The sequence below is a fragment of the Acinonyx jubatus genome, chromosome D1 (genome assembly GCF_027475565.1).
Source record: "Acinonyx jubatus isolate Ajub_Pintada_27869175 chromosome D1, VMU_Ajub_asm_v1.0, whole genome shotgun sequence".
NCBI lineage: Eukaryota > Metazoa > Chordata > Mammalia > Carnivora > Felidae > Acinonyx > Acinonyx jubatus.
Window position 1 is genome coordinate 10,625,126 of NC_069390.1, and position 19,944 is coordinate 10,645,069.

At 37.5% G+C, this 19,944-nt stretch overlaps 1 protein-coding gene across 3 annotated transcripts; it reads right to left on the reverse strand.

Annotated features, from left to right (window-relative positions):
- Positions 1-273: 273 nt before the first annotated feature.
- MS4A13 (membrane spanning 4-domains A13) lies at positions 274-19,912 on the reverse strand. Of its 3 annotated transcripts, none has more exons than XM_053203122.1 (7): positions 19,599-19,911; positions 17,328-17,446; positions 14,708-14,848; positions 11,447-11,503; positions 10,387-10,506; positions 6,077-6,172; positions 274-883 (listed from the first exon to the last, which is right to left on the reverse strand). In XM_053203122.1, exons 2-7 carry the CDS (start codon positions 17,379-17,381, stop codon positions 824-826), a joined length of 528 nt encoding a protein of 175 aa, XP_053059097.1. In that variant the 5' UTR covers positions 17,382-17,446; positions 19,599-19,911; the 3' UTR covers positions 274-823. The 3 variants fall into 3 exon arrangements, with proteins under 3 accessions (XP_053059097.1, XP_014930923.1, XP_053059098.1); XM_015075437.3 differs by having other exon boundaries at positions 19,587-19,910; XM_053203123.1 differs by lacking the exon at positions 11,447-11,503 and having other exon boundaries at positions 19,587-19,912.
- Between the last annotated feature and the right edge of the window lie 32 nt (positions 19,913-19,944).

Genomic DNA, 19,944 nt, shown 5'->3' on the forward strand with positions numbered 1-19,944 from the left:
AGACAAGGCTGAAAACCAACAAAAAACGGCAGCACATTTAAAAGAGAGCTACATGAACTCACTGGCATGATTGATTCTGCTGAGCAAGGCTTTCTGAAGTGCTGTTCCCTATTAGAAGAGAGGGGGAATCTGAATTCAGAACAGATTCTTGGGAGATTCTCCTGATTATGAAAAAGCAGCCTGTTCACTTTGAAAAGCAATTGAACAGATGATCAAAGCAATGATGAGAAATAAGAAGCAAGGGAAATGAAAGGGAAGAAAGACAGCAGAGACTTTCAGGGCAGGAAGGAACTTTAATGAGGAGAGAAACAGTCAAAGAGGAACAATGAAGGGACTATGAGTCGGATGACTTTGGATTCATCCTTTGTTCAAGTAGAAGCTAGTTCTGGTAGAAGAAGTCATACTGAAATGTACTCTTTACTTGTATTTTAAAGTTTTCCTGAGAATTACGTAGTATCACTCACCAAGTCTTTATAGCCTGCCCTCTAGAGACAAACACAGATCTTTTTTATGGTCTCTTACAAAATCTCTCTTAGGGAGAGGTGACAGCTTCAGAGTTAAGACAGGGTTGACAGGTTCAGAGTACTAGAAGATAATTTTTCCCTCATAATAACGTATTTAAATAGGGAAAAGCTTTCTACTTGGAGCCTACAAAAATATGTGCAGGGAAATTTCTTGAATACCGAGAAGAAAAAATCCAACTTGTTTCGTATTTTCTTTTGCACAACACCTGTGGGCTTTGTAGCAGCTTTGTTATACAGAGATATCATTAGGGCCCACAGCAGGTATGAGCACCAGGAAAAATCTCACATTTTTAAGGTTCTTAAAAAGTACTCTCAAATTCCTCTGGGACAGCTGTGAGACTATCTTCATTATGACGACTCTGAAAAAAAAATTAACCTCATGTAAATCATATCATGCTTCCTAATATCATACATCTAATAAAGACTTAGTTTTAAAAAAAATATAAGCAGTACTGATGTTTATAGAGTAAAATGTCAAAGTTCCATTTGTCCTCTTTCTGTCCCATCTCTACTTCAACCCACTCTCTTAATTCCTACTAGACGCTGGTAGATTTGGCAGACTTCCAGACTTTAACAACAACAAAATATTCTTCTTGAACACGAACAGATGCCAGCACCCCACAAGTTACCTTGTCACGATATTTCCCAATTTCTACCCATTTCTTCCTTCCCAAAGTCCCTGTCATTTTGACTTTTAGGTAATTAATCATTTCTTCCTAGTTTTACTAGCTTGCATCCCTCCGTAAACATTACAGTTCAGGTTTAGTTTTGCCTGGTTTCAAACATCATACGAATGGAATCATAAAGCATGCATTCTTTGAGCCTGACTTTCCATACTTAACATTGTATAAATGAGAATCATCATGTTGTTAAGGGTAGGTACAGTTCATTTTAATTACTATGTCGAATTTTGTTAGAGTAACATTCCTCAATATATTCACCACTCACCCATTTGCACTGTTTCCACGTTGGGACAATTATGAATTAATATTGGTATTTCCCGGAGAGTATACCTTAGTACATTGCCACACACATTTCTGTTGGGTACATACTAAGAACTAAAATTACTGATAGGGTATGTACACCTTAACTTTCCATAATAATGCCCCAAAAGTTTTCAAAGTCGTTGTAATATTTTATATTCCAAGTAGGAGTGAAAGATTTCTTTTACCCATAGTCATTATCATTAGTTAGAATTGTATTTTGAAATGTAATCATTCTGTTAGGAAATTAATATCTCAGTGCAGTTTTAGTTTAACCTTATTATTGAAACGGTTGGATTTATGTCTAATACTTTGCTATTTCTTTTCTATAGGTCTTGTGTCTTTTATGTTCCTCCCTTACCTATTAATACTTTCTATATATTATCTTAATTTTTTGTTGATCTTATTTTCTTATAATTTTTCAGTGTTCTTACTCATTAGTCTAGGACTTACAATGTGCATCTTAATTTACCACAGTGTTTCAGATGAATGCTAATTTAATTCCAGTAAAATATAGAAACTTTGTTCTCATATAGCTCTATGCCTTCCACCTTCCTTTGTGTTATTATTGTCATATTACACCTACATGTCATATAGTCAACAATACCGTGTTATAATTATTGATTTTGTAAACTTATTGATATAGAGTTCACGCTTGACTGTTTTTTCCTCCAACACTTTAATATGCCATCTCACTACCTTCAGGCCTCCATTGTTTCTATTTTTTTTAAAAATTTTTAATGTTTATTTTTGACAGAGAGAGAGAGAGAGAGAGAGAGATGGCGTGTGAGTGGGGGGGGGGGGGCAGAGAGAGAGGGAGACACAGAATCAGAAGAAGGCTCCAGGCTCTGAGCTGTCAGCAGAGAGCCCCACGTGGGGCTCGAACTCACAAACCATGAAATCATGACCTGAGCTGAAAAGTCAGAAGCTTAACCGACTGAGCTACCCCAGCGCCCCAGGCCTCCATTGTTTCTGATGAGAAGTCAGCTGTTAACCTTATAGTGGTTCTATTGTATATGAAATCAATTTTTCTCTTGCTGCTTTTACGATTTTCTCTCCTTTTAAAATAAGTTTGGGTCTCAGGTGTCTAGGAGTGAATCTCTTTGTGATTATTCTAAGTGGATATTATTAAGCTTCTTACATATATAGAATAATACTTTTCATCAAATTTAGGAAAATTTTGGCCATTATTTCTTCAAGATTTTTTCCTGTTCCTCCACTTTCTGGGATTCTCATAATGCATATGTTGGTATACTAGATGGTGTCCCATAGATCTCTGGGGCTCTATTAAATTTTCTTATTATTGCCTGTTCTTCAGATTGGATGATCTATATTGTTCTACCATGTTTGCTGATTTTGTCTTCTGTCAGAGATCTGCTGTTCAGTCCCTCTAGTGAGTTTTTCATTTCAGTAACAGGGTATTTCTAAACTCCAGAATTTCCATTTGGTTCCTTTTAAAAATTAGTATCTCTTTCATTTATATCATTGTTTATTAAAAATTAATAGCTTTATATAAAGAACTGTACATACTTGATGCAATTATATGAATTTAGGTGCAATTAGATGAATTTAGACACACACAAACACCATGATACCATATGACCACAATCAAGGTAATAGACATTAAGACTCTTATTTGATGAGTCATCATTTTTAATATTAATATGTTAATTAACATATTAGTCAACCTGTTTTTCTTTAGTCCTTTAAAGTCTTTCTTTGTGAAGCCCATCATTTGTCATTCTCCTCCTCCCTAAGACTGTATCTATTGACTGCTTTTTCTTAAGGGTGTCACTATTTCCTGTTTTTTGCATGTCATATTTTTTTTTCTTTTTGTTGAAAAGTGAATATTTTACATAATATATTGTAGCTACTCTGGATTCTGATTCCCCAAGAGTGGTTGTTATTGCTGCCCTTTGTGACCTGCCTGTATCAATTTTGTGGAGTCTGTGTCGCTTGCAGTATATGGCTTCTGATATATCAATCTACTTACTTTTTTCATTTACGTTTTTAATCTTAAGACTGGTTTAATGGGGTTCTTCCTTGGTCAGCATACATGGTCAGCCAATCAGTGGTCAGAGGTGTGCTTAAACACCTTGTGATGTGCTGTACTGTGTCTCCCTAAAGTTTATATATTAAAGTCCTAACTCCTAGTGCCCCAGAATGTGACTGTATTTGAAGACAGAGTCTTTAAAGTAGTAATAAAGTTATAATAAAGTCATTAAGGTGGGCTTTACTCCAAATGACTGATGTCCTTATAAGAGGAGGGAAGACCATGTGAAGACCTAGGGAGAAGACAGACATTTAAAGCCAAAGAGAGAGGCCTCCGAAGAAACAAAACCCTGTCAACACCTCAATTTTGGAATTCCAGCTTCCAGAAATGTGAGAAATGAAATTCTAGTTGTTTTAGTCATCTGGTCTGTAATAGTTTGTTATGGTAGCCCTAGCGAAGTAATACATATTTTGAGCCAGTAACATTTCCAGCCTTTGTCAATGAATCAGTGTGGCTTAGGGGATGTATTCAAAGTTTAGGCTGTTTGTAAATCTGCCCCAGCTTTTAATATGTGTTTGCAAGGTGTCTTATTCAGCCAGGGGTGAGCAGTTTACTAGGACCCTCTCCAGTGTCCTAATGCATGCATAGCCTAGCCCATGCACATTTATTGTGTTCCAAGGAAACAAGGATAAGTAGGATATTATCAAGGCCCACTTTGGCTCTCTTGCTCTCAGGATCTCCCCGTTAAGTTTCTGGCTGGTTGCCAGTCAATTCCTACCCGAACAAACATCATGAGCTCAGTTAGGTTGAGTGTTATATTGGCTTTCCTAGATTTTTGGCCACTGAGATGACTACTGTTTTAATAACACCCCTGGTCATTAAACTTTCTGTACTCTAACAGAGTAAAACTAAATAAAAACCAATCCTATGTAAACTTCTGCAAAAGGGAACCTGGGAGTGGAGGCTGGGAGGAATTGGAGCAGCCCCAAACTAAAATGTTTAAACTATTCTTAGTGAGATTTAGTGAATTTTCTTCAGTAAATGCTTCTCAATACTTTGTATGCTTTGGTAAATTTCCAGAATCTTTAAAAGATTGTTTATTGACAGTTTGTCCAGTTTTAGCATTTATTTTCAGGGAGCATTACTATATCCTCACTCAACCATTCTGGAAGCCCCACCCATCCCCTATGTTCAGAAAACTCTTTTTTCCATGTAGTCTCAGTTACTTCTGCACTTCAGTTAGTCCCTGCATGGAGGCCTTTTCTTACTATCCTATGTAAAAATAATCTTTGCTTTGTCTTTTTACTCCATTTCCTTTTACTCCGTAAGTTTTCCACTTCCTTAAATTATTTATATATATATGTATACATACATATATGTATTATATATAAACACTCAAAAATATAGTACTATAATATATATTATATATAAAATACGTAATATATAAAAGTATAGTATTAATCTAACATATATAGTACTATAAATTAATATAATATAAATATGTATATAAAGATATGTATGTGTGTGTATATATATACATATATGTACATATGTTTGTGGGTGTATATATGTGTGTGTGTGTATGTTATTTGTTAATTGTCTTTCTCTTCCACTGAAATGGAAAGCTTTCTGATGGTAGGGATGTTGTCTTGTTAATCACTGCATTCTTTTTTTTTAATGTTTATTTATTTTTTGAGAGAGAGAGAGAGAGACAGAGTGTGAGTGGGGGAGGGGCAGAGAGAAAGAGGGAGACACAGAATCCGAAGCAGGCTCCAGGCTTCAAGCTGTCAGCATAGAGCCCCACGTGGGGCTCAAAGTCACAAGCCACTTGAGCCAACGTCAGCTTAACTGACTGAGCCACCCAAGTGCCCCTTAATCATTGCATTCTTAGTGCCTATTACAATGCCTAGTAAAGAGTAAGCCCTCCATAAATATGAAAGAATGAATGAATGTAGGTACTTAGCTTTTTTAAGCTTGTGACAAAATAGTCATTCTCATAAACTTCTGTAGTACTGTGGATTCTGACAGCGTTTTGGGATGTTATCAAACTTGTCACTACACTTCTAGAAATCAGCTACCTACAGAAATACTAGTCTTATATGCAAAGATCATTGTTTATAATTTTTAAAAAACTGGAAAAAAGATAAATATGCAGCCAAAAAACTGTTGAAATAGATACTAAGGAAAAGTATGATGCTACTAAAAGGCATTGTTTTGTTTTATCATGGAAAGATGTTTATGATAGTTGAGAAAAAATGCATGTGAGAAAGCAATATGAATAGGATCACACAGTTAGTAAAAAAGAAAACCGTATGTGTGGGTCTGCATGTGTGTTTGCGTCTTTTTTGTGTGGATTTGGATGTGTGGGTATGATGAGGACAACAACAATTTACTCTAATTTTACTTGATAGTTTCAGGTATTACTTTGGTAACTTTATAAACAATAAGGAAAAACGTTAAAAGAAATAGTCACATATTCAATTTTCATGAGTTCTAAGACATCGTATCATCTCTTTATAGAATGTGTGCTAGAAATTAACATCTCTTGACTTGCCGGAGACTACACGTACACTTACCAAACCAATACAGCCAAAGATTGTGTATGTTAACGCAACAGAAATCTCAAAGGAGTAAGAGAGCAGTAAAATACGTGAAACTTCCCTTCCAAGTTTCTGAAAACAGAAAATAGGGAGAAATCTTGCATTATTATCTTTAGTAAATGCAAGTACATTCACAGAAAGAGCTCCTACCATGACAAAGAAAACGGGAAAAATAAGTAAGATGCTTTCACCATCTGACTTCCCTAGTCATTTTCTACTCCTTTGCCTTTGGCTCCACTTTTCCTAGCCTTAATTCCCCCAGTTCACCATCTACAGCTTCCGTTTTTGATCTTCATCACTCAGCCTTCTAGTCTTGCTTCTTAGAACTCTTCATTCTTGTTATTCTCTTCATGACAAGGGGCTCTATCCAAACACTTCAGTCAATAAGATTTGATTCTTCTGTCTCCAATGGTAAGATGCCTACTAAAAGATTTTATCAAGCAATCTTCATGTATTAAAACAACTATTGTTAATTACAGACCTACTTAAATGTATCTGTGTGGTGATAAAAATCTCACATAGAAATTGTTGGAACATGATGTGGAAGGATGGGTAAACACTCAAACTCCAGCATCTCACTTGGAAGTATAAGGTGATTATGATTTTGCTGGGATAATAAAGCAGATCCCTTCTGTTGTTGTCAGAAAGATATTTTCTTTTTTTTTAAATATAAAATTTATTGTCAAATTGGTTTCCATACAACACCCAGTGCTCATCCCAACAGGTGCCCTCCTCAATACTCATCACCCACCCTCCCCTCCCTCCTACTTCCCATCAACTGTCAGTTTATTCTCAGTTTTTAAGAGTCTCTTATGGTTTGCCTCCTTCCCTCTCTGTAAAGAAAGATATTTTCAACTACGTATCAGGATGAATGATACTGGCCTTAATCCTGAAAATAAATGTAGTTTTTGTGCTGGCTGTAGAAAGACGAGAATGATATGCAGATGTGGAAAGAATAACATTACAATTTTCTCTCCTTCAGTTCTTTCTCTTCCTCCTTCTGCATTTTCATTCAGTTTATTTGTTATCTTTTATGCAAGAAACTATTAGGTGGTAGGGAATAGACGGTAAGAATGAAATGACCAAAAATTCTAGCTTTCTTAAGGTTTATATTCAAGTAGAAAAAACAGATAATGTAAGGACATATGATAAGGTTAAATATATCAAAAGGGATAAAAAACTTGCTCGGTAATTTTAGGGGACCAGAGGTTTACCCTAAGCCATTCATACCTAGGAAGGCTTCATAAAGAGGTAAGACATTGGAAATAAGAGTAGGACTGAGAAAAATGAAGGAGGGATGCAACATTCTAGGCAGCTTTAAATTTTCATTTACTAGTTTCAGTGTAACCTATCTTGTTCTGGAAAAAATGTAATAGCACACATTACAAGTGTGACAAAATAATTAAGAAATGGAGACATAAAATAGTAACGATAATAAAGCCAAAATACATATCACACGACCTATGGTTTGATAATGTGAACAAAAAACTGAATGCAAGAATGACCGTGTTTTGGGGCGCCTGGGTGGCTCAGTCAGTTAAGCATCCAACTTCGGCTCAGGTCATGATCTCACGGTTTGTGAGTTCAAGCCTTGCATCGGGCTATGTGCTGACAGCTCAGAGCCTGGAGCCTGCTTTGGATTCTGTCTCCTTCTCTCTCTGCCCCTCCCAACTTGTGCTCTGTCTCTGTATGTCTCTCAAAAAGTAAATAAAAGTAAAAAAAAAAAAAAAAGTAAAAAAAAAAAGAGTGACTTGTGTTTTAAGAAAACGATAAAGGGAATTTAACTCGGGTGTAGGGAGTGCATGATGTTAACAGGAGGATAAAGAAGAGACTATAGAGGGTTTGAAATGGCAAGTTACCTTATCAGAATTCTGATCTAATTTTGTTGGCAGAAACACAATTGTAGCATCTTAGCTGGGAAGTTCTGGTGACCTCTTAGCTGCCAAGATTGTAAAAAGTCATTTTGTCCACGCTCCTTAATTTATACGTGTGAAGTGTTACTCTCAGACAAATTCTCCCTGCTTTTTGCCAGAAAAGTTCAAACAGGCAAACAGCAGAGAGTGACTGAGTTCTGGACACGTGATTTAAGCCTTTGAATCCCACATAAATCAGTGAGTGCCCTTTTCTTGCTTAAGTCAATTTGCATTGTATTTCCTGGCACTTACAACCAAGAGAGCCCTAATTAATAAAAATTAGAGTAAATAATAAATAGTACTTGGTAATTGGGAAGACAGTGGAGAGACAAGGGTACAGGATTACATCAAGGTTTTGAGCTCTGGAGGCTGAAATAAGGGAGTGTTGCAGCGCAGTACTTTTGAGGAAGCAAATATTTTCCATTTTATATCTGTTGAAATTCCGTTTGACACCAGAAGCATATCCATATGAGATATACAGGCATATTTGGAATTACAGGCCTGGAGTCTGGGAGACAAAGCAGTTGTCTATATACCTGTTAGTTACACCAGGTAACTAACAGGTATATGTTATCATTTGCTCCATTGACACATAAAAAAACTAAGGAACAGGGAAGTTAGGAAACTTGTCCATAGGGTCACATACAACGAGTATTAAAGACAGTGTTTGAATAGTCAGTCTGGTTCTGGATTTATACTAGCAACCATTTTCCTATCTGAGAAGTATGTTTCAGGGGCATGCACTTTTTGGGATAGCTGAACCTACCTGGAAACACTGGTAACTTGATGAATTTGTGGGGTTAGCCAAGCAACTTGCTTATGTTAGAAAAGCTGGCATATGGAAAATATTGTAAAATGTTGGCTGCCTTAGTAAATGCAGGAGTAGAATTCTATAATGCCTCCAGGAAAAGATTGTGGGTCTAATATATAAGTTCATTTCATGTAATTAATCACAGCAAACAAAACTGAAACGTGTGCATTTGGGAGACTGAAATTGATCAATACTGAGTTCAGGTCAGCACTGATGGTCCCTTTATAATACAGTGCAGGTAGAGAGCGCGATGGGGGGAGTAGGAAGTTCATCCCTCATCTACAATGACTCTTCTCATTAGAATTATTTTTGGACTAAAACTTTCAAATTGTTATTTTTTGTTCTGTTGTTCGGAAATAAAGAGGAGGGGCATCTGGGTGGCTCAGTCAGTTAAGCGTCTGACTTTGGCTCAGGTTAAGATCTCACGGTCCTTGAGTTGGAGCCCTGTGTTGGGCTCTGTGCTGACAGCTCAGAGCCTGGAGCCTGCTTCAGATTGTGTGTCTCCCTCTCTCTCTGCCCCTCCTCTGCTTGTGCTCGGTCTCTCTCTTTCAGAAACAAACATTGAAAACAAAATTGAAGAAAAAGAAAGTAAGGAGGAGCCCCACTCTAGTATGTTCTCATTTGAAATGGAAGATTTTTATTTATAAGCATTGCTGAAGTCTTTTGCAGCACTAATATTCTGGGATTCTGAATTTAAAGCCAACACAATTGAAACAGATTGTGATATCAGTGAAGATACTCATATTTAATGGAAGATGTTACTATCTTACAAAGAAATGCAGTTATTTCTCTAGTACAAGGTATACGATTGGTTATTCGATTAAATGGAAGCAAGACAGATTCATGTACATTTAGCATTTGAGGACACAAGGCAAATTGATGCGAGACACAAAAATAGGCTGCACATGAAAAGCTCTGTGTTAAACCAGAAATTACTAGGTGTCAACAATTCCAACTATAAGCATTGGTAAGCAGAATTCTTTTGTTGATTTTGGGAATCGTTTTAAGGTCTAGGATTATACTTTTCTTTCATTAAGAGAATCATCAGTGACCCTACGTCTAATGCATATACACTTATCACTGAAGCCTTCACATTATTTACTTGATTTGTTTTAATTAGGCATGTCAGGAATTCAAACATTCTAGTAATATTTACCAAAAAATCATGTCAGAATTATTTTTGAATTAAAATTTTCAATCAAGGGGCGCCCGGTGGCTTGGTCAGTTAAGCACCCGATTCTTGATTTTGCCTCAGGTCATGATCTCATGGTTCATGAGACTGAGCCCTGCGTTGGGCTCTGCGCTGACAGTGTGGAACCTGCTTGATATTGTCCCCCCTGCCATTCCGTCCCTCCCTTGCTCATGCAGGTGCACATGTACTCTCTCTCTCTCAAAGTAAACAAACATAAAAAAACCCAAAATAACTTTCAATCGAGACCTTATTACTTAAATAAAAGAATTTCCTGAAGACTAGTAAAAGCTTTGTTTTACCTCCAAAGGCTTTAAAACCTTGGAAGAGAACTGTTTTAAATTAAGACGTTCCTAAGGAATTGGCCACTTACCGCTTGTCCATAATTCCTATATGACACCGAATTAAAAGAAGACAACTCAATTATTGTTAGAACTGATGCAATAACTGAAGTAATTATGCATGAGATGTTCATGATCAAAGCAAATGTAATCTGTAAAGAAGATACATGGAAAGTTTGTTATATTCAAAATAAACACTTTGGTTGTTTGTACTGCTGAAAAAAATCATCTAGTCAAAATGCTGATCTAGTTTCTGAAGTTTCAGAGGTGTTAGTATGCTTGCCATTAGAGTAAAATATTTTTCTGGTTTACATGATACCCAGTTAATCTGGAGGGAACAGTGAAATATCACACCAATAAGCATCAGTCTTCCATTTGGGCTTAAAAATGTTGTATTTTACAATATTCTGGGTCATATGAAAGAAAGATTAAGATAGGGTTTGAACAAAAGGAGTTCCACTGCAAAGAGGGAAAAGAAAAAAAAAGATGGAAAATGACTGCTTATAGAAATAAGTCAAATAAGAGTCAATGATTTTTAACCCAGGATTTTCATTCTCTAGGGAGATCCATCAGTATCTTTGGATGTAAGATTTTATCTGTAAAACTGTGAGATCAGACTCATTGATTTCTAAGGTATTTTTGAGCTCTAAGATTCTGAGAGTTTTTTTCTTTCCAATATCTTACCTGTACCATAGATGGATCCTCTGGGTAGATCCTTTATCTTATTACAAGATCCAATACTATCCCCAAACTAGATAGACAGTTTGGAAAATAAAGTTTTACAGTAGTAGTATTATGTCTATACATAAAGGCATTATTAGGTCCTATTAAATTTTTTCTACTAGTAAAGTTCATACAACGTTAAAATAAGATAGAATACTAAACCAAAAACGCCCTATCTTTAAATTTAGAAACCTTTGCATAATGATACTGACCACTATAGAATGTCTACATTAAATTATGTGTTCCTAGATTTTCACTTGATTCTTTATTTTACAAGCACGGCAGATTCCTTCATTGTTTAGATACTCACTAAAACCTTTTAGTTTTGTGACAAGTGATTTCTAGGATACCCTAAGCATCTCCACTTACCACGCCTGGAGTTGGATGCTTTGCTACTCTTATTATGGAGACTCCTGCAATGATAAACTGGATATAAAAACATATTTATAAATACTCACTGATGATGCTCATCAACTTAAAACATATTTTTAACAACTCCTCTTCTAAGTCAATGATTTTTAGACTACCAAGAATTATAAAATATAAAGAGGTTTCAGTAGAAGGGATCAGGACAAGTTTCCATCATATAGTCATGAACTGAAACGTTATAGCAGGGTCACTAATCACAGAAACTTATGGGGAACAGTGGGCAGAATTCAGGTTGTGGGTTATGCCAAAGATGACTTCAAGAGTCCCGAGTCAGGGACCAAGTTTGCTTATATCTGCACAGACTTTCGGAACTCACTTGATTATTATTTCAAATGCTATCCTTCCTAACAAATTGAAGCCACTGATTGTAATTACTGTGCATATATCCAGATGTGGAAAAAGTGGTTCATGAGTCTATTCCAAATTGTTTGTACAAAACATACCTCTTGAGACTGTAGTCATTATTAAGGTAACAACTACATTTCATGTTTTTGCCTTTTTTTTTTTAAGAGTTTCCATTATTTCATACCAGGTTACTCTGTCTATTTCCTGGAAGTGCAAAGCTATGCCATATTGTTTGAAGGTGAGCTGTACAATTCCCTTGATATATTCCTATTGTCTTATCTGTTTTAGGCATTTTCACAAAGATCTAAGTCAAAGAATAATTTGTGGAAACACAGCATTCATGCTATCCCGTTTACAGGAAGGCCAAACCTTGAAGCTTACTAACTCCTAATTATCTTTAAGGATAACTTAAATCTGCACACTCAGCACTTCATTATGTAACATTCTGTAAGCTGAGATTTCTAAGAAGTACACAGTGAAAGGAAGAACTAATATAAAGGTGAATTTTAAACTAGAGTGCTCTCTAGCTAATTACCAAACCATGTGCTTCACAAAATACCTTTCAAAGTTTATGACCTCAGTGAGAGGTTTTGCATTTAATTAAATTTGATTGAAGTTTTAGATAATTTATTCTAGGAGCTACACATGCTATTTTTGTAACATGTATGATTAAATGCTGAGGGCCATGAATCATTTATCTGGATTTTGACTGCAAATTCACTATTCTGTTCTGTAAAGCAATGCATTGACACTTGTGAACCAACATATAAAGGCAGGGGATCTCCTAGAGGCCACAACTTTCTCTATAGCCCTCTCAAGTGGTGGTCATTTTCTCTTACAGCCCTGATACCATTGGTTCTAGGCATAAGATAAGTGGTCTCCTTGCTTCTCATTATTACTTTCAACTCTCTCTCTTGTCAAATATTGTCAGATTCTACCACCCACTATCTGTCCTGGTTGAAGTCATCTATTGATGACTTGGTCACTCCTCTTGGTGATTTTAATTCTTGTCTCACTCTGTCACACCTCTTACATCTTGGTAATTATCCTTCTAACACCCTGGGCTTGTGGTTCTTTGACTTTTTCTTCTCCAGACCTCCGACCCCGTCCTATCTCAGTCACTCACTCCCATATTCATTCTCTTGTGCTTGTTTCTACCAATAAGTGCAACATCTTTCAAATTTCAATTTAAAATATCCCACTAGGACCACCAGCTTCTATCTCTATACCTCATGCCTATAGTATCACAACTCTAACAGTCCTTTGGATTGGATTTATAATCGAGACCCTCACCTCTCTGTTATATTCTCTCCTTTGCCAGTTTAAACTCCATGGTCAACACTACATTCACTTACATACACTTTCAACTCCTTTTCACAGTTCTTGTTTGATCACAGATCATGGTTAAATCCAAATCCTGATTAAATGCAGTTCTCTTTCCTACTGAATGCCTGCATCCATGTGGCCAAACATGATCTAAGACACACAAATCATGTTCCTAAAGCTTAAGTGAGCTCTTAACGCTTAGCGAAAGGCAAACTACTTTTCCACAATGCATGCACTCTCTTTTTCTGGATGACTATTTCATATCCTTTCTTCAAACAACCAGTCCATTATCCCATTCTCATTCTCAGCTCATGATCTGACTTCCTAATTCACTGAGATATCTGAAGCCATTGGAAGAAAAGTTCCATAAGCTCCCAATGTCCCATCTACTTGCAAATCAAAATTTGTCCTTTCTGTTCCTCTACCTTTCCATCCCATTACCCACCTTGGCTCTGTTTACATTATAGATGGACAGTTCTTTGTTGTGGGCGCCATCCTATATGTTTGTGAGGTATTTAGTCATATCCTTGTCTTCTGCCTGCTAGAAGCTCACCCCAGGTGTGAAAACCAAAAATGTCTCCAGACATCACCAAATATTCTCTGAGGGGCAAAACCAGCTCTCATTGAGAACCACTGCTAGAGATGAACTGCCCATGGACCTAGCTATTTTATGTATTAAAATTCATCATCTCTTGCCTACACCAGTACATGATTCTAATAATCCCAACCTGCTTCCATTTATTTCATATCCATTTTCTCTCTTCTGGTTCAGTCCCCTCGATAAAAGACATGGTACTTCCAACTTACTGAAGCAAATAAGCAAACCCTCTCTTGACCCAAAGTTCCCCGGCTACTACCTCATTTCTTTACATACACTACATTACACCGAACTCCTTAAAGGAGTTGTATCTGCTGTCTCTAGTTCTCCTCCCGTTATTTCTTAAACCAACTCCAGTCAGGTTTTTGCCCCACCATTCAACTGAACCTACATGTCAAGTTTATTGCTGGCTTCCATATTGCTAAATCCAATGGTCAATTCTCAGCCCTATTTGGCAAAATAACAGATTTCAATATAGTTTATCTTTCCTTAATTGTTTACTTGGCTTTGAGGATGCTGTACTCTCCAAATTTTTTATTACTTTATGGCTGTCTAGAAACCACAGAGTACACACATTAGAAAATGTGAGTGTAGACTCATTGTGTGAAGAAGGACCCTAAATATGAAAACTAACCAGGCTAATGGCTATTATAATTCAGATTCTTTGTCTTCCACATATCTAAGGACAATCCAACCTGTGGTTGTCACAGTCTATTCCCTCCTGTATCCACATCTCTTATAATAGCACTGGTAAATTAAAGGGTCTCAAAAAATATCTGGTGAAAAAAGGAATTTGATTTTGAATAAGTTACCAACATGGGATTTACTTACATAATTCTGAAAACTCTGTTTAGAAATTGTTCCCTATCTTCCACTAGTGGCACGAATAGTATTTACAGCATGATGAAATCATATAAATATATTCTACTCACGATGACTCCCCATAAAGGACATCCTGCTTTGTAAGTTATAGGTTCGTATGTGCCAAAGACTCCTCTAATTTGTCCCATATACAAAATCAGTAGGAAGTACCACATGAAAACATGAAATATGCCAATCATAATCTGGACAGCCTGTGAGAAGAGAATGGTATTAGTACTGAGACCATGCAATTTACAACATAATTCCAGTAAGTGTTAACTAGAAGACACATTCAAGGTTTTTATGAAAGATAAAAGTAAAATAGCAATGCACTTACCATGTATTTTCTGGATTGGTTAGCTTCAAAAGAGAGCCCTAACTAGAAAGTACTGAGGTTTACCAAATAAAGTAAGCCATACTTGGAGCAGCAGAATGTTCAATGATAATTCTGGTCAATTCTCTCATAAAAAAGTTGACAGTCTGACTCTACTACTGGCTGTCTTCCCTACCTATCAAGTAATGGCAGGAGAGGAGAAAACTGAAGGTATTTGAGGAAAACTGTGGTTCTAATTGATCTGCATGCAGGAAGCCATGTGGCCAATATTTGCTTGTACATTAGTAATTTATTAAGGTTGAGTCACTTTTTGCATCTTTTATCTTTTCTTTCAATGCATACTTGTTGTGTATCTTGTTCACAAGCATGCTGGGGTGAGGCATGGTCCAACACAGAAATACAAAGAGGGGCACCTGGGTAGCCCAGTCGGTTGAGTGTCCGACTTGATTTCGGCTCAGGTCATGATCCCAGGGTCGTGGGATGGAGCCCTGTGTCAGGCACTATGCTAAGTGTGGTGCCTGCTTAAGATTCTCTCTCTCTCCCTCTGCCTCCTCCCCTCCCCATGTTCTCTCCCTCTCTCTAAAACTAGGGATAAAAGAAAAAGAAAACAAGAAATACAAAGAATTTCCAATGTAGACTTGCTTGTACGAGGTCTTCCTATTGGATAGGGGAGGGGTTGTGTAGGGGAGAATTATTACTCAACTTTAATTTGTAAGAAGATAATTATAATCCAAGTAAATAGGTGCCAGTAAATTTATTTCTCAATTTATATGTGGACTGGTATTTCATATATTGGATCACATTTTTAACTACTCTTTAAAAATTTCAGAGGGTACATTATTTTCACTTTAACATAAATTTTAATAGGACACTGCTTAGTGTTTTAATAGTTCCAGCTCTTGGTAAAGCAAGTAGTCTAAAAACACATAAATGCAATTGGCTAATATTAGAGATACACTTTAGAGAATTTTCTTTTATAGAAAGACCACTTTTGGGTAACAACGTTATGCGTTTTTTACAGATTTAGAATTTAGGATTTCCTCTGCATCAAATTTGGAAGAATGGCATTATCTACAGAGATTCTTTGGATTTGACTGGGAGAAAATCACAAAATCCTTGAGGGTCTGGACTTCAGTTATCTCCCCGTTGTCACCAGCCTCTAATACGGTGCCCCGCATAGAGCAGGCATCCAGTAAATACCTCTTGTAGAAGCACATCAGTATGAAGAACATTAATTCCACATGGCTTTCCAACTGTTAAGTGAGTGGGCTTGAAAAAGTGTCTCCTTGGCAGTTTTCCTGTATAATACTATGAAACATCCAAGTAGCCAAAGCTTGAAAAGGACTCTACAAGAAAGCAAGGTTGCTGGTGTGTGAAGGACAAGATGGGTTTTCTTATTTAAAAATGGTTCTTAACCTAGAGTCAACAGATGGGATTCTAGGAGGTCACAGTCCTCTTCCCCCAACACAAAAATATGAGGGCCAAAGATTATTATATACACATGAATCTGGGGAGAAGATTCAGAACCTTCTTCCTATGTACAAAGGGGTCTGTGACTACAAAGAGATTAATAACCTCTGCTGAACAGTCAGGTGGAAGACTTAGACAATTGATCTACACAGCAGCCAAGTTCAAAGGAAAAGTTCACATCCAGTGGAGAAGTTCTTTCTCCTTCAGATATGAAAGGGCATGATCTTCCTAATTCCTTGGTGTTTATTAAGAGCTAGCTAAGCTCTCTGTTTATAACTTAAGAGACGAATTAGTAACCATCCTCGTGCATAGACATCAATACAGTAATTGAAAGAGATCAGCAATGGATCTCTCTCTTAGTTAAAAAAAATACCATGTCTTTGATTTCTTTTGGGATTTATTTATTACCCTGTGTATATTGGTTTAGTCAGTATGCTTATATCTAAGCACGTTATTTCTTTATGAAGAGACAGAAGATCAGTCAAACTTTGTAGAAGGCAATTAGCATTAAAAAACATTTTTTTGGGTGAAGGGGAGTGGGAGATACAGGCTTCCAGTTTTGGAATGAATAAGTCACAGGAATAAAAGGTACAGCACAAGGAATATAGTCTATATCGTAATAGCATTGTATGGTGACAGATGGTAGCTATACTTGTGTTGAACATAGCATAACATAGAGTCATGTTGAGTCACTACGTTTTATACCTGAAACTGATGTAACATTGTGTGTCAACTAAAAAAAAAAAAAACAACCCAAAAATCTTAAAAGCCCATTTTTTACTTTTTTATCTTAACCAAATATGCCCCTCTTCAGATGGAAGAACCATCCTCGCTCAACTGAAATAGTGCATGTTCCTGAATTTAATCAAGAGCGAAGTCTTACTTACCCCTAAAACAAGACCGTCTGCTGTAGAGAGTTTTGAACATACACATACAGCCATACTACCAGCATTTCCTCTAGATGATTATGCTTCGAATCTTTGGTGATATCTTTATTAGCAAACTTCTACAAAACAACACAAAACACGTATACACGCTTTGCTTAGAAGAAAGTTTGATTCTTTCCCTACTGTTTCACAACCACCTCCCCAAACTCTGAAGCAATTGCTTTCTTCTTTCCCTGCCTTACTTTGTAAAGGTATCAGTTTGCATCTGCCTGTTCTGAATAACAGCCTCCATAAGTGAAAGGTCTGTCTCTATGACTAAAAAGTATAGGTATATTACAGTTATTTTTCCTGAGTGGGCAACAGTGGCTCTGGATGATAAGGTATAAAGAACACCCAGGGAACAGAGCTAGAGAATTTTCAGTAAAGCTTTTACAATTCATTTGCAATGTGTAATCGATTCAATGCAATTCATAATGCCATGTTTGCATTTCAAACCCAAGTTCTTGTACTTAAATTCATCATGGGCTCATGATTTTTTTCTTTTTTTTCCCATACACATTTGCTATCTAGTTCTTCTTTCTGTGTGAAAGAACTTTTTCTGCCATCAGACAACTTACCAGAGTTGCTTCTACAATCCTAAAGGCTTCTCCTATTCTTTTGTTATTGTTTTGTTTTTTCCTGTTATTCCTGCATTTCTCCCTCGTGTTCAGAAAACCTGGCTAATAATTGTATCCTTTATGGATCTGATGTTACATCGTCCTACGTCTTCTAACATGTCATACTTAGGTCAATAACATGAATCATGCTACTTAGCCCGGTGATCATCTAAGGTATGATCTTAAACCTTGAGTCTTGGTCCTTTCAGAAAGGAGGGTTTGAGTAAATGATCTCTCATTCCCTATACCCTTAAAATCTCATGATTTGATTATTTTAATGAGTCGTTAGTTTCAAATATCGGTTTTCTGAGTGTCTCTTAAATCTCTTAAAGTATAGAGACAGAAAAAAGCTAGGCAAGAATTTAAGAGCTACTGACAGCAGAGAAAACAATGTTAATAACCTAAGTATAAATAATAAGTTTTGTATATTAAAATGCCACCTCTGAGAAATACCAAAGAAAGGGTATAGGCCTAGACAGCAACCAAGATTGACCATTTTGTCATGCTTAAATAAGAGACATAGAATTTCAGAATTCATATATAAAGTAATGAGGAAGTCATATCTAGATTGCTAGGAAAATAATAAAAAATAATTAGCCCTTTGGCGTACACAGAAAAATTCTTTTCACAAAGCTGATAGTGGAAGCACCACGAGTGACTTGGGGAGAATATTTAGCACCTTTAGCGTCTCCATCAGGCCCCCACCAAAACCACCACAACTTTAATGAAGTACTCATTAAAGTACCAAGAAAAAAACAGGTTGTGTGTGTTTAAAATTCTTTAGCCTAACTGCTGGAAGGAAGAAACTAAGAAATTTGACAATATATTGCTGGAATAAAGGTTAGCACTTTTTCAAATGACATTCTATCTACATTCAGTTACCCTACAACCCAGTTAAGCATCTCATTTTTGTAAAATTAGATGAATAAAAAAGAAATAATAAATAATTTATTTGTATTTATTTTCTGGTGGTCCCATCCCTAATCCCAAAAGCCAGCTGCAGAACAAGCCCCTAGCCCTTATTCCCAGCCCTATCTTCATCCCCTACACTTGCCTTATTACATAGTAATTCTGGAACAGTCACAGAGAGCTCATGTCTAGAAACCACTTGTCCATCTTTTTAGCACGCAACGCCTCACTGTCTTCAGAATAAAGTTCAAACTCTTTGGCAGGGCAGATAAAGCCCTTCATCAAATGTTCTCTGCCCACCTTCTCAGCCTCATCCCTGTCACTCCCTGGGGTTCAGCCCCAACAGCTCCAAAACAACCTTCCTTGGGAAGCCTCTGCCCCACCAGTCCGTTAATACTCCTCTCCTTGCTCCCCTAAACTACATCACGGTGTCACCTCACTTTGAATGATCAGGAGTGGCTCCCGAGGCAGGGTGAGCTCCCGGAAGTGGAGGGATTCATTTTTGCACTTCCAGGGCCAGACCTGGGCTGTGACCCTGGGACTCACACTTGATGAAACGGACTGGCCGAGGCCATCTGCACAAAGATGGGCGGCGGGGCAGAATAGGGGAGGTGGGGGACACCCAATCCTGTCTCCATGCCCCCTGAGGGCTTTTAACAACGAAGAAATCGCGGAAGCAAAGCGACATCATTACCCCTCATTTTACTTGGTCAAGGTCCTAAGGATCGAGTTTTGCCCTCTCAGGTCCAAGCCGAGGCTAAGAGGGGGATCCCCGCAGGGGCTGGTCTCCCTGCCCAGCAGCGCTCCTCCAGCACCCCGTCCGGGTCCTGCCAGTACCCAGGCCTAGCTCAAGAGGCAGATTTCAGCTGGCGGCGCCCTCAGGGCCAGGCCCCCAGACTCCACCGGGCGAGCATCACTGAGCTTGCCAGGAGCCCAGGACCCAGGAGGCCCGCAGGCTCTTCAGGCCACGCGGGCTTCCAACGGCAGTAGCAGCAGCTGCACCTTCCCCTTGTGCCTGCGCCTGCGCCTGCGCCTGCGCAGGGACTCCTGGT